At 39.7% G+C, this 15,766-nt stretch overlaps 1 protein-coding gene across 1 annotated transcript in view; it reads right to left on the bottom strand.

The window, feature by feature from the left end:
• Positions 1–15,766, bottom strand: part of ABCA12 (ATP binding cassette subfamily A member 12) — a 172,669-nt gene that overhangs the window by 27,177 nt on the left and 129,726 nt on the right. Inside the window, exons 28-37 of the mRNA XM_053656453.1 lie at positions 15,500–15,686; positions 13,178–13,396; positions 11,805–12,001; positions 10,966–11,126; positions 9,349–9,585; positions 8,848–8,998; positions 6,134–6,386; positions 5,452–5,538; positions 4,711–4,804; positions 1,272–1,399 (exon numbers count right to left, since the gene is read on the bottom strand). Coding sequence (XP_053512428.1) covers positions 1,272–1,399; positions 4,711–4,804; positions 5,452–5,538; positions 6,134–6,386; positions 8,848–8,998; positions 9,349–9,585; positions 10,966–11,126; positions 11,805–12,001; positions 13,178–13,396; positions 15,500–15,686 — 1,714 coding nt within the window. The remainder of the gene's footprint in view (positions 1–1,271; positions 1,400–4,710; positions 4,805–5,451; positions 5,539–6,133; positions 6,387–8,847; positions 8,999–9,348; positions 9,586–10,965; positions 11,127–11,804; positions 12,002–13,177; positions 13,397–15,499; positions 15,687–15,766) is intronic.

Raw genomic sequence — 15,766 nt, 5'->3', positions numbered from 1 at the left:
CACTGATATGATCTTCTCGTGACCGTCATCCTAAATGTGAGGCTGCAGCACTACAGTCTGGGCATGGAAAGAACACGATCACATATTGTTCACTTAGGAAAAACAGGGTTTTGAATGGACCCCATTTTGTAGAAAATACTTATATGTGTCTTTGGCTAAAAACTTTCTGGAAGAATATACAATCAATTGTGGTTGTATCTGGGGAGAGACTATTTTTTTTTGTTCATCTGTCGATTTTAATTATTTTATAGCTAACTTTAGTCCTTTATGTACATTGAACAATAAAAGTGGGAAGAGATAGAATAAAGGAGAAAAGAGTAGCTATTGTAAGACTACCAACTCTTCTCTTCCTCAGCTTTATCGAGGTATAGTGATAAATAAAAACCATATATGTTTCAAGTGTACAGCTTGATGTTTTGATGTGTATTGTGAAATAATCACCACAATCAAACTTATTAACATATTCATCACCTCACATAGTTACCATTTTCTTTGTCTGTATTATGTGTATGAGCTGAGAACTCTAAAGATTCATTCTCTTAGTGAATTTGAAGTATGCAATACAGTATTGCTAACTTTGTCACACTGCTGTTGATTGGATCTCCAGAATCTACTCATCTTGTAAACAGAAACTGTGATATCCCTTGACCCGATTTCTCCCTCCTCCCTGTCTCTGCCAACCACCATACTACTCTCTACTTCTATGAACTTGACGATTTCAGTTGCCACATATAAGTGAAATCATGCAGTATTTGTCTTCTGTGTTGGCTTATTTCACTCAGCATGGTGTCCTCCAGGTCCATCCATGTTTTCACACATGCAAGCCTACCAATCTCACATCCATGGCAAATGCTAACATGACTTAAGTGCTTGCCCAGGGCCTTGCTACACACATGTACATTTTATCCACATGCAGATATTTGTATGGGAACTAAGGCCATTTGTCACTGAAAGCAGTACCTTAAAATTCTCCAAGTTGGCATCATTCACTCAATAACTATTCTTTTGTTTAGAAAAAATATATACAAATTTTACAATATATTTTTGAGGCTGAAAAAAATCAATGCTTTTTAATTTGCTCAAATGAATCTTAATTTAGAGTTATTACTTAAATTTTAAGTACATAAAGCTGTTTAGATAAAGGAGATAATTTAACCATGTAAATAATCAATAGACATTTGCAACTATTGTCTCAAGTACAGAAGGCAGTTAGCATTAAAATTAGAAAGCAAGATATGCTAAATTAAATGTTATAAACAGAGTATTTTTACCTTCTTTGTGTAAACTCATTAGCAGTCGATATAAGATAATTTTCCAAGCGGTGCCCAGTGAGGTCATAAATTACTTGGGAAGAATAAGTTCTTCTGTGAGGTGGAGAATAGTTAAATTTAGGACATTCCTGAAAAATAAAGTTAAAAATTAAGTTCTTTCTGGCCAGTGTAGTGCAAATCAAATGGAAAATGTCAAGGACCTTCAGTCTCATGATTTGTCTATTAATTGCCACTGGTGGAGGGTGACATTTGTTTGTGACTTGAAAGAGCTTTGAAAAAGAAGGCATCTTGTGTGAGCCAAGTAATTAGAACAAACAGTTATTATATAGAGAGGGAGCTTATACGTGTGTTTAGGGTTCACTTGAAGTCAAAAAAGAACACGACTAAGGTGCGATTTTTCTGTTACTGTACTGACAAGCTTGATATGTTAGGTGTTGGGAACCTTGCCCCAGGTCTCAGAGCACCTGGCTTTTAGCTAAAAACATTGTGTTGATTTCCGGAACCTGTAATCAACAAGGACTTTCAAAACAACCTCTGGCTAGCGCCCATGTGCATGCGCTCCACAAGCCAATCAGCTACAGGCACAGGAGGTGTCCACGAGTACAAGTTACAGCCAAGTAACCAATAAGCAGGCCCTCCTTTGTCTCAAGCTAGCCAATAGCAAGCAACCTAATCTCCTTCCTCTCCCTCCTTCCATATATATATATATAAATATATATATATATATATATATATATATATATATATATATATATACCCAGTTCGGGAAAAATAAAGTTTGCAGCTTGATTAGAATATTTTGTCTTGCTGCCATTCTTCGCGCCTCTTGTCCCCCCAACCCATTTGTTCTAGGCAGGTGGTCGAGCTCCAGTTGACTGCTCTGTGGGCCAGAGCAGTTAGGAGCATGACACTTCATGCTAAGATGACTCAAAACTCCCCCAGTAATTCACAGGGAATAAAAAAATGTTTGCCCCAAACTTAAAAGATAACAGGCTTAAATTCTCAGGCTCTAATGGCAGTGGATGAACAAGTTTGAGTGGTGGGGGGGAAATGGAGACAACTGTACCTGAACGACAATTAAATAAATAAAGAAAGAAAATAATAATAAATAAATAAATGAAGCTTGAGTTATTTTAGTTTTAGGGCCCCAAACCTATGTGTTTGAGCTCAAATTTCACATCTCCCTAAATCTAAATTTAATTTATTTTTCTACAAATCTAAATATAATATTTACTTACAGAAGTCTAAACTTATTCCAGATAACAAGATTATGTAAATATTGCAAAAATAATACAGGATCCCTGTAGACCCTTCGCCCAGCTGCCCCTCACTGTTAGCATCTCATGTTATAATTGCACATTTGTTAAAATTAAGCGCTTTGGCACATTACTACTAATCAATCTCAAGGCTTAGTTTTAATCACTTATTTTTATGCTTGTAGCTCTCTACACTTCCTGACCACTTACTTTGCACTGAAGCTCCCCATGTTTCACTGCCATGAAGGGTAGCGTGGGAAAAACCTAGCATCTTTCCAGTCTTCCCTTCCATCCCTTCCCACAATGTCCCACACTTTGAGGTTAGTGGCACACCTGTGTACCAAGAGCCTCGGGTTGCAGGTTGCTGTAAAAAATGACCGCTGAATTTCATTCACCTTAGATCAAGTTGTATCCACCTGAAGATCACATTCTAGAATGCCACTGGTTTCACAAATCAGAAGATACCCTTATATATGCAGGGTAACAATTTAGCTTTAATTTATACTGAATTATAGTACATGTACAGAAAAGCCCACACATTAAACTATATACTGCTTGGTAAATTGATAAACTGAAGTAAATTGATAAACCTGTCACTGGATTAGGAAGCAGAACGACCCCTCCCTCACCACACTCCCTTCCAATCACTACCACCTGCAGCGCAACCGGCACAGGGCAGTTTGGCCTGCTTTCGTATTTCACATAAACAGAGTCATATTATACGTACTCCCTTATATTTGGCTTTTTTACTCATCTTCTGTTTGTGAGAATTTTCCAATAAGACATGTTGTTGCAGATCAATTATTCCCATTTTGTTGTATAGAGAATTCCATTGTGGAAATATATTACATTCAATTTCTCTGTTCTACTGCTGGTGGGAATTCGGTGGCTAACAGGACAGTATTGCTATAAATATTCTAGTATACGTCACTTGGTGAACCTATTCCCATTTCCGGTGGGTATATAATAGGAATGGAATTACTGATCCCATATAGCATGTATATCTTCAGCATTAACAGATACTACTAAACACTTTAAAAAACTGTTTACACAAATTTAGATTATTATCAGCAGAGTATTAGGTTGAAAAATGTTTAATCTCCTGAGGTTTTTCTTTTTTACTTAAAAAAATGTATCCAGATTCCAAATTTAAATACTGTTAGTTGATTTTTACTGTAAGCTAAACAAAATACATTTAAAAATTCAGAAATTAGCCCTGGCTGGTGTAGCTAGTGGATGAGGCGGGCGGCCGGGGGAGGTCTTGTTTCTCTCCCTCTCTCCTTCCCCCCTTCCCCTCTGAATAAATTTTTCAGAAATTAAATAGATTAGAGGAAAGATTACAAAACTCTTTGAGTATCAGTTAAGACTAACATTTAAATAAGCAAGGATTCCAAATGATTCCCTTTGAAGCTCAGCTTTTATTGTCAGCAACTGTCTTGCACAAACACACAAAAATAGGCTGTATTTACTGAAAACATGTTCATTCTAACATACTGTACAAAGAGTTCAGGGTACCGTCGTAGGATAACTTTAAAGAAAATATTGCTAGAGTCCTCCCCGAGGGAGGGCTGGCAACACAGTGACTGCCAGAGACTGATAGTGATCTCCTTCCTTCGACTCTCTTTAATTTCCCCAGTGAATCTGGCTTTCTTAAAAGTTTATTGAACTGATAGGCCTACAGTGTATACCTATAGGATACAGACAGGGTAAACGATAATTGAACGATTTTTTCTGTTTCTTTCAGGACATGAATTTTTCTTGCATTCTGGAGGTGCTGTGTAGAGACACAGGGAGCCCTGCTCTAGACGTCCACAGTACTGACTCCCCGGCCGACTACTCAGATGGTGGTCTCACCGTGTTTTCAACTATGACAGTTATGGTGGCATTTTGTTGTGTGAAATATAGAGCTTTCTGGCTAGGATGGAACTGAAACCAAAAATCCATCTTCGGCGAGTTTCCACAAAAGAATTACCTACCTTTGGAAATTTGTCCTGAGATGGATTTACAACGGTGACCTGAAGTTCAAAGCCGGTATGTTTGAGCTGCCCAGGTCCACATCTCTGAGCTACTAGCTTCCATAAAATGAAATTATACTGACTCTGTGGGAACCTAGATAGATCTTTCAAGTTTGGATATTTCTTTCTTTCTTTTTCCTACCTCACTAAAATTGAATTCCATCTTACCTGGACATTTTCTGAACAGGAGCAAACACCAAAGTTGGTGATACGTTCTCCACTGGTGCTCCATTCTCCCAGACTGTCTTTTTCTAAACAACTCCTGCAAGTGAAAATGGTATCAAAGTGAGGACTGTGTGCATTCCCATGTTTATGTATGTGCATAGAAAAAAGTTTCTGGTATTAAATTCAGGTCCTAGGAACAAATTATTGATGTTTTCTTGGTTGAAATTACATTGCAACTAAGAAATAGGAAAAAAATTTCAAGTAATCTGACATTTTGGGGGGACTGGAGGAAGAGCACTTAATAATTAAATAGTGTCAAAACCAAACAAAGCTCAGAGAATTGTCTTAATACAGTGGGAATATGGTGGGACCTGGGTCTCAGCTTTAGCTGTAAAGCTTTCTTCTAAACTTCCTTGTATAAGAATCTTAGTCCCTACATGCCTCAGGGTCTTCATCTTAAAAATAGAATTAGTAATTCACAGGATTGCTGCGATTGTGAAATGAAAATATGTGCAGGAAAGAACTTTACAAGTTACAACGCATGTTTTTGTTATTATTACAGCATAGCCAGGGAGTGAATGGAAGAAAACAGATTATATCCATGAAACACATGTCTCTCATTGCACTGCCCTTCTCCAGCCCAATGGTCCATGTCCACTCCCTCACACACCCTCACACACGCCCATGTGCACGCGCACACAAAGTGGAATGTGGAAGAGAAGAAAAAGGACAAGAACCACTTACATATCACTGATGTTCAGACACGTGTTGTCGATGCCAGGGAAGGCCCACATTGCTGAGACCAGGGCTTTTGTGCTTGGGTTAGAATTCCTGCAACATTAAAGGACAGAAATAGATTCATGATTCCTTCACTAGTCTCCCGTATTAACCTGCTGCTCATAAGTAATAGAGTAAATAAAATAGGCTCTCTAGATGACTGCTGTTTTAAAAATCTAAGACTTAATCACAGAGATAAAAAGTGTCACAGCACATCTCCATTTGGCTGCCTTGTTATTCTCCTGATTGTCATGTGCATTTAGTGATTACATATGGTATACATAACATTATATTACACAAAATTCTGACATTATTATTTAATTTGTAAAACCAATAAAAATTCATTTGCTATACATTCCAGTAGATTGGGAAGCCATACCTAACCTGATTCTCTTGATTAAAGTCTAGTCATTAAAAATAAAGATCTAATTGACTTTATCTTTAAACAAACACATAAACTCTTAACAGTTATTTATTGGCAGTAGACCTGTCACGTCACAATAAATCAAATTGTCCAATCCTGTGACAGAATTAGGCACTGTGGCCTCTAAGTTCTTATTCTTCAGCATTTCATTGCATTCATTCAGGTGCAACCTCACCTCTGGAAGCAAAGGGGAAGGACCGCTCTAGGTAAAGGAAGGACACTTACATATAGAAGGCAGTCTGCTCAGAGGCACCATAAAGAGACGGGGAGATCTGGATCTCTGGGTAACTGTTGCTGGAGTTCCTCAGCGTGCCAAGGCCCATGGCGGTGGTTACGAAGATGATGGGGAGGATAACCTGAGCAATGAAACCTTTCCAGTTCCTGCGGGTGTGGTGGAACCTCTTAATGAGCATCGCCATGATCTTCTTCAGTAAGAGTCCAAAGCCATCCAACCGCTCTCCTCTGGTCAGGATTTTATCTGGTTAAAAAAAAACAGATTTGATATGGTTCTGGGGAATCGTGATAAATTGAGTCATAAAGTTACTTCGAAAACCTATGGGCAGATGACATAATGTGGTATGGTGGGGAAATCTTATATTTTAAAGATTTGAATTTTAGCTTGGCTCTGGATTTATGAGCTTTGAGCCTGAGCCTCTTCATGTCATAGTGCTGCATGCAGAAGTGCTTTGACAATTATAAATCACTATATGCAAAACATTATTATCATGTGCATAGTAGTTTTCCATGTCAAAGGGATATCTAGAATTTTATAAATGAGCATTGTCCCCAATCTCCAGTCTCAATGCAGGCTCAGTATGCATTACTAATTACTAATATAGACGAGGTTGCTCCCACCAAGAGATTGAATTCAAATAAAATAAATGGAAACCAAAGCATCAGCCTACTCTAAGAACTCATTCCTGCTGTGGCAAACTTAGTGATTATAAGGCCCATTGGCTCTCACTCTCAATGTGAAGTCCAATGGATTCACCTTAAATGTGACAAAAGGAAAATGCTCTCCTCTAAAGTATAATTCTAGTTCAAACACCTATTCACTACATTCTCTTTAGAAATTTGGAGTAATTATATGGCATTTCAAAACCCCACTTTTACCACCTGAGTCACAAAAAGAAACTTATTAGGCAAAATGTCTACCCTCGACCCTTCGGAAATGCTCTTCAGGTGCTAAGAGCAATTCCATGACTTCTCAGAGTAAGAGCAGCTGGGGAGGTCATAAACTGTTTCCTCATCGGTGCCCCTACAACTGAGAGTTCCAGCAGCACCCTTTAAAAAATAGGACCAAATACAGCATTCTTTCCTAAGGCCTGTCGCCAAGCAAGCCATGCGATGAGATGACAGTATTTGTCAGCTCTGTGGGTAGTTAAAATTCTTCATCACAAATTATGCAGCACAAAAAATCATGATCTTCATTTAGCTGATAAGGAAAAATACAAAGCTGCTTAATTTAAAATGAACTCCAATTTAACAGAGTGAACAAATTTAAATGCAAACTCATATCTCTGCAGAGGGGAATTGTAGACAGAGCTAAATATTTTAAGTTAATTAGTATGCTTTTCTGTTTCTTGAGAAATTACAGGTGGATGACTTACAGATGTATCGAATGGAGCAAATGAGATTTCTAAAATATAATGTCAATAACAGGTATATAACAGGCTGAAGAAGTGTTTCAAATTATGAGACAAATATATAACATTTACTTCCTGAAGCAGATGACCACGTTCAAAGTCCTCGATTCCGTGGAGTAGACAATTATATTCCCCAAAAGATGATATATGAGGAATAAGGCAGAAAACGAATAAGACTTCCAAGTTCCAGAATTATACAAACATTAGACATGATCTTTTCTGGGTTTTAGAGCCAGGCAAATGCTTAATTAAAAGTTCTGTTCCTAGAGATTTTTATCAATTTAAACTGTTGAAATGACTCTTCCATAATTCATATAATATTTTACTACATGTTTTCTTAAATAAATAGTGTCTTCAAAGGAATAAATTAACTGTCAGAAAGAGAATAACTGGATAGAAGTTATTTTCAAAAGAGTTCAGTTCCTCAAAGTTGCATTAAGAAACATGATTTTTCAATCGTGTATCGTGTGAAGAATTGGGGAGAGAGACCTATTATTATAGACTCGTAGCCATTGGCTCCAACTTCCCCAGTTCAGAGACCCTCCTCCAAAAGCATTTTCTCAGAGCCTGAATTTCCTCTCAGCACCTGAACTGCTGGGAGAGGTGTGGAGGTCAGACATGTTTTCCGATGAGGTTCCATAATGAGTGATGACTATGTTCTTAACTTTTTAAAAATGACTATTGTCCCCACTCAGACATATCTAATAAGAGTGAGTGGACTACTTTAAAAGGTTACTTTATCAGTGGTGGAAGAGTGCCAGTTACGAGAAGGATTTTAACTTGAACACAAATCTGAGATCTTGGCTAGTTACATGTTGAAAATGACTACTGGTGGGTAGAGGAATACTCATCATTGTCCGAATAAGGAATTTCTTCAACATTCTCCAACTGTTTTTTAAAATAGAGACCCTGGCCAGGCATCTGGGTTACTTAGAGCATCCCCCTGATATGCCAAGGCTGTGGGTATGGTCACCCAGTCAGAACACATACAAGAATCAACCAGTGAATGCACAAACCAGTGGAACAATATATCGATGTTTTTCTCTCTCTCTCTCTCTCTCTGACTCTCCCCACTCCCTCCCTCCCTTCCTCTATCTCTAAAACCTCAATAAATATTTAAAAATACATATATTTGGAGCAAATAATTTTAAATGAAAAAGAAAGCTTATATCTCTTTAAGCTTTTTGAATTTAGAGACACAATTTAAAGTTGAGTTTCAAAAATCAAAATCTACCACGCGAATTTCCTTATGCCATTTACTGAATTAAGCGAAATGCTTGCTCAGACTCCTACCATCTCTGTCTGTGAAGTTGCTGCTGCTCACGGACAGGTCGTCCGGGGTCGAGGTGCCGCTCGTGCTGGCATTTCCGATCTTCTTTTGTGTTAAGTGCTCAAGTCTCATGTCCCTACTTTTTTGTGACTCTTTAGTCAGGTTCAGGAAGACCTAGAAAGAAAAGACATTATACTTCATTAATACCAAACATGCATACCTTTAGTTTCTAGGCTCAGTTTGGATTCTCAATTCTTATCACATTTATCAAGATAAATAAGTCTGACTTGAAGCGAACATATTTGTATGTGAAAGACAGGCACTCTCTAATCGGAGCAACAAGTTTTGTTCTCTGTTTTTTTTTCTCAGAAGTCAGTCTTACATAAGAATGATATGGGAGGTGATTTTAAGATTTTATGACATGTTCATTTAAAAATATTTCTTTTCTTTTCTAAAAAAATATGGCGCAGCTTTATTTTAAGAGAACAGCAATGATATCAGCGTTAAGGAACGCCCAGGAGCACCTCTTCCACGGTGGTATCGGAAATGCCATAGCAGCCGATGTTGAGGCCGCCCATGCCGTTGTCCAGGGCTCTTAGGAGGGACAGGTAGGCGCCCGAGACTTTGGTGCTAAACGGAGGAAGCACATAAACGAGCTCTCCCCCGATGTCCTCCTTCAGGTAGGCTTCGGGGAGGTGCGACTGGATCATCGCTGTCACTGCTGTTGTGTCACACACCGCACTTGCACTTAGATTTGGGCTCTAGGGGAAAGAAAAAACGGAAGTTAAATACTCCTGTGTCTTTACCCTGCAGTGTCCCAGGCCCTGATCAGGAGATCAGCGGGTGGTGAGTTCTTCTCGGCCTCAGACCCCAGACCTCAGGTGTCACATCACTCCTTCAGTGGCTCCCTGTCCCACTGGGGGTCCCTGTAGTTGCATGGGAATAACTATTCTCCGGCTCCATTCTCCCATCTCACTGTATCCCTTCCGCATCCTCACTGCCCACCATCCTCCCTGCCACTTGAAACCACAGTCTCTTTTCTGTGTTAAGAGTGCTTCAGGCTCAGGCACGGGCTCTCTTCCAGGCCTCTACAATTTTTTTTTTTTTTTGCCCCCAGATAGAGACCTGGCTCATTCTCTCCTGGGCTCCAACTCTTGGCTCACAGGTCACTTTCTCAGAGACCCCTTCTCTTACTACTCTTACTGCTCTACTTCAAATGGCACCACTCAGCATTCCCTAGGTGCCTTCCTCTGCTTTATTTCTACCCATAGCATTTATCACCTGCTAAACTCAATCATACACTTATCAGATGAATCACCTGAGTTCTCCACACTTTATTAGAATAAATATAAACTCCAGGAGCGCAGAGATTTTAATGTCATCAGTCTGCTGCCATATCCCCAGTGCCTAGAATAATGTCGTGGGCACACGACAAGGCATACCACACACTTAATACAAAAGTTTTTGAATAAATTGATAAATATAGCAAGAAACTACTTTTTGTATTTTAAAAATCACATCCGTATAATTAGATAAATAAATGACAGTGGTCAAAACCTGACTGAAAGAATTTGATACGCCCTGTGCAATTGTAGGCAGTACAGGTCTTCAAAGATCTAAAAGACAAGCACCAACGGTCTGGTGAGTTGGACTCTGCATTGCCACCTGAGGAGCACTGATCAGAGAGTTAGTGTATGATAGCATATTTTCTTCATTTGCTTTGGGAAGAACAGAAAAATCTAGCTTTTAGCCTTACAGGACACAATGCTGCGGGAAATAAAGGGTTGATTCTTCACCGGTAACCTGAGGACATACACAATTTTCTACCTCCCAGAGTGGTTCTCACTGTGGGATCCCAGACTGGTAGCATCGGCACCACCTGGGACTTCGTTAGAAATGTAGTAAACTCTGGAGCCTTATCCCAGACAGACCCACAGAATCAGAGCCTCTTGGGGTGGGGCTAGAGGTCTGAGTTTCCCTAGACCCGCAGGTGTCCTGACACTTGCTCGGGTTTGAGAAATATGACCCTAACATACTAACAGTGAATTTTAGCAATGAATAAAGTTGGAGAGAGTCTGCCTCTGTTTCCTACAAAATGAACTTATGACCCCATACTAAGGTGTATTTTCTCTCCTACAAACCTTTTTCTTGGTGAGTGTGAGGTGGTAGCCATCCCCAAATGCTTCCTTGAGGTAGAAGGGTGACCCGCAGCAGCGCAGCCCCCCCTGCTCCAGGAAGGCGATGCGGTCACTCAGCACTTCAGCCTCGTCCAAGTGGTGTGTCGAGAGGATGATTGTTCTGGCTGGAAAACACAGAGTGGAACGACCAAGGATGAAAAATGAAAATACAGCTCCCAAGATATAGAGAATCAGTACAAGTAAATCTTGGGACTTACGGGAAGACTCACATTTAAGAGATAACGGAAAAACTGACCAGAAGGAGCTTCCCAAAGGATCGAAGAGAAATTCAGGGCTACTCCTAAAATATTTGGAGGTCCTTCTTTTTCTATTTCCAGCCCCCTCGATCCCCCGCCTCCACCATTTTGTGCACCGCTATGAAGAAGCATTAATTTTAAAGACTTTTTGAATATTCCTCTCTGATTAATCCACTCTGCTCTGATTGCTCTTTGCTTCACATCCTGTTAGCACTTATTTATTCTGTTTTCAGTTTATTTTCATTTGTGTATGTTTGGTATCTCTAATTAGATTCTAAGCTCCTCTAGGCAGAACTTGGAATGTCTATTGGATTTGCATGCTCTCAAAAAGGCCAGTTAAGTGGTCAACTCACAGTGGACACTACACTAATATTAACTAATTGGTCCAGAAATTTAGTTGGGAGGCAAGAAGACTTGGGAAAAGGAAGAGCCCATGTGAGGCCTTTGGTGGGTGTCATAAACAGAAAGGCTTCAGTTGGCTTGTGTGTGTCCGAGAGAGCAAACTTACGACTGCTGGGTGGAGAATTTATAAGAAGGTACTCATACCAGTTTTGTTCTTGGATATAACATCCCATATACTTCGACGAGAACATGGGTCAACTCCAGTGGATGGTTCATCCAAAATGACCACCCTTGATCCACCGATGAGAGCTATGGATATGGATAACTTCCTCTTCATGCCTCCTGACAATGTTCCAACTCTCTTATGACGATGGCTATATAGTCCAGTATCTTTTAAAGTCCTTCAGAAATAATGAATGGTGATTATTTTTTACAGATAGGCCATTTAAATATTGGAAAAATATAATAAGTACCCTAATTGATAGATATTCACTAAACAACCATCATGTGCTCAGCAAGGTGCAATAGACTATTGAAAATTCCTGATATACTTTTCTATTTTGTATTATCTAGTTGGAGTTGTAAAATTACTGCTCAGGAAACAACATAAGGGAATATGGCTCATTCTTTTGTTCACTCATTTGACAAATATTTATAGAGAATCTGGCCTTTTAGTGCCAGACTCTGTTTTAGGTGTCGGAGGGAAGAAGGAAGCAGGTAATGCTCCTACCCATAAACAGATGAATTCTAATACGTGTGTGTTTCAGGAAAGATGCAGAGAAAATTTAGTAGACAAACATATTGCCAAGTAAGTTTATAATATTCCAGGTGGTGATAAGCACAATAAAAATCAATAAAGCAGGGGACAGGAGAGAAATAGTGCCTGAGGCATGCTGTTATAGGCACCTGTTTTATATATGGAGGTCTCCTCAGAAAGTGACATTTCATCAGAGACCAGGGAGGTGGAAGAGTAAGTCAAACGGCTGTTTGGGAAAAGCTGCTCTGAGGAGAGGGAACAGGAAGTAAGAAGTCCTGAGGCTGGAGCAGGCTTAGCGTAACCAAGTGTGCAACTGAGCCAGTGTGCCTAGGGCAAAGGGAGTGTTGGGAGACTAGAAGGAAATAAGTCAGAAGTGAGACTGGAGGCAGGTCAGGTAGGGCCTCAGAGGTAGGCGTGGATAAAGACATGACTGAGTTCCCCACTGCATGTGGTGAGAAGTCACGAGAGGGTCTTGATTTCAGGGACGGCCTACTCTGATCTTCAGTTTACAAAGGTCGCCATGGCTGCTCTGTGCAGAATAGACTAGATAAAGGAGAATAAACCTGGGGATCCAGTCCAGGCGCTTGGACCAGTACAATAGCCATGGAGATTAGAATCAGAGGATTTGGGGCAATATAGAAGCCAGAGTTGAAGAGATTTCAACAATTCCTGTGTATGATATTAAATGTATTCAGCATCAGAGAAGTAAAAAACTCAAAATCAGTTGGCTTGTGAGAAAATGTTTCCTATTGGTATCACTATAGTAGCTCAATTTCTCTGCAAAGTGCTAACACGTATGCTCAGTCCTCCCATAACTGACCTCTTTACTTCCTCATGCAACTGCTTTTTAGTCCAGTGAGGAACTTTGATGGAGCCGTATAAGAGAAGGTGTTCTTTGGTAGTGAGGTAACTAAACAAGACATCATGCTGCATGCAGACTCCCATGCTCTTCCGTACACTGTGTAGGTCGGTTTTGATATCTTTTCCATAGACAAAGATGGTACCTGCTGAGGCCCCAAACAGTCCTGTCAACATGGAGCTGGAAATAGAGAAATGATCAAGTTGGTGTAAACCAAGCACTGCAGTTAGATTTTAGGAATAAATACAACTCATCTGTTAGCAGAAAAATGTTACCAGTTTATTTCCTTAGGCAAGGTAAAACTATGAAACAAAATGGTATTAAATGGGAATAAAAAATAAAAATTACTTTTAAGCTCTTCATAATTTAGGGTGTTGCATAAACGCTTCATAATGGTGATGATAATAATGACGGAAATGGTTGGACTTTTTAATTGCCAGTACATTCTCTCCTTTAGCAAACTGATGTACTTCCTTGGCATCAGATGGTATCTATAGGTTGTTAGTCTCAAATGTAGATCTTTAGCCCTGATCTCATCACTCACTTCTAGGCTTGCTTTATGTATCTAAGAGGCTGTGCTATGTCTCCAGAAGATATCTTCCATGGTCCTCTAACTCAATGCTTAAAATTAACGAACAGTCTTTGCACCCCCACCCATCCTTGTTGGTGTATCTCCTTCACCATCTAGTGAATTAATACAGGGGTTGCACAAGCCTCAGATCCAGCTGATTTTGCATCTTCCTCCTCTCTTTGTCTCATAACTCCACCTACGTCTTTCCATTTTCCCAGCCATGCCATAATGCAGACCACCATCTCCACTTGCCTATGCTGCTGTTGGCTTCTAACTCTACTCTTGCATGCTCATTTGCCATCTCCAGTCTCTTTGTCCACTCTGTGGCTAGACTATTCTCACTTAGATAATTCCTGGCCATCTTCTAGATGGTTGGTAAACTGGGCAATTATTTAATATCCATTTTCTTCATTAAGATGTAAGCTCTGTGGGGTCAGGAAAAGCATCTGTTTTCTCACTGCTCTGTCTCAGCACCTAACTAGTGCTTAGAACTCCAGGGACTACTGTGGACTAAACAGGGAATCAATACAATAAGCAATCCTTCCCATTAAAACACATATAATATCTCATTCTTTATATTAAATGTTCATATTCAAAAGAACAAGATGGTGACTTTCTCAACTGAAATGACAGCCTCTTCAAAAGCTTTCTCTATCTCCTTTCTTCCTGGGTTTCTCATTGCCTGCTAGAGATCTTGCCTTTTAAGCATTCTACTCACACTAGAAAGTCAACTCTGAATTTAAACAGGTCATATAATACAGTTGTATCATGTTCACTCATTTCATGACCTTCCTTCCCACACCCCTTTATTTACATAGCAAATTAATTTGAAAACACTTTGGCAGTCACTGAATTTACTCATGATGATACTAATTAGGACATCCAGCCACTGACTTTTTTTTTCCTCAAATAAGGGCTAGAATTCCAACAGCGTCTTAGGGCTGGCTCCCAGATAAGCAATGTGGAGTGTGGGAGGTGAATAACCACAACACAAAATCTAAACCATGCCACTTCCAAGACATTTGAATCTTTTCCCCATTCAGACACAGGAAAATGCTAGTTAAGGAAAGACTGAGAAAGAAGAGTCCATGTGGCACTTCTGCCCTTTTTAATCCGTATCTGAGAGCTGGTGATTCTTTCCTTTCTTTATGAATTGAGGCAAGGCTTCCCTGTGGAGGAGCAGCTGCGGCTGAGTGTGTTTATACCACAGCGTGTAAACTCAAGCTTATATGTGAGCATAGAATGCAAATAAATAAAAACAGACTGGACACATGAGGTTGTAAGAATTGGCAGGCCCCAGAAATAAATGAGAAAGCAGATACCTCCTTTAAAAGAAAAGTCACTAATATGCCCCAACCAATTGTCCCAACCCAAGACTGTGGTTCAATGTTGCTGAAACTTTGTTTTATCTAAGAGATGCCAAGAATATTTTTCTAATTAGAAAACTCCCTTATTTTTAGATATTGGCACCAACTTAAACATTTTAAGAAGTACTGGGGGGAGCGACACCAGGTAGAAGTAAACTTGTCTGGAGGGCCTGATCTGGCCTTGGTGCTCGCAGTTTGGGACCTCTGACTTAGAGTCCATCCTTCAGTGTGTAAAAGCCGATCCATTCTAATCCATCTGGGAAATGTAATGGCTTCAATTTTTTGAAAGAGTTGAGGAATTATTGAATAATATGTTCTCATGGTAAGTATTATAAAGTAACATACATGGTAGTAGTTTTCCCAGCTCCATTGGGCCCCAGCAGTGAAGTAATATGCCCTTCATAGAAGTTCAAATTGAGGTTATTGACAGCGATTTTTGAGCCATAGATCTTTGTGACTCCGTGCAGGGCCACCCCGACTGTTAGATCCTTAGGTTCAGGTTCAATATTGGAAGAAAACATGTATTCGGGACCTGTAGAGAAATCAAGAGAAGTTGTGGTAAGCTCGCCAAGAAAGAAAACACAGCCAGAGTTAGACTTTCTCTTAATTAAA

The sequence above is a fragment of the Artibeus jamaicensis genome, unplaced genomic scaffold, assembly GCF_021234435.1.
Source record: "Artibeus jamaicensis isolate MK-2021 breed Jamaican fruit bat unplaced genomic scaffold, CSHL_Jam_final contig_1015, whole genome shotgun sequence".
NCBI classification, from domain to species: domain Eukaryota; kingdom Metazoa; phylum Chordata; class Mammalia; order Chiroptera; family Phyllostomidae; genus Artibeus; species Artibeus jamaicensis.
Note: the sequence above shows the minus strand (reverse complement) of the source record. Positions and strands in the feature narration are given on the sequence as shown.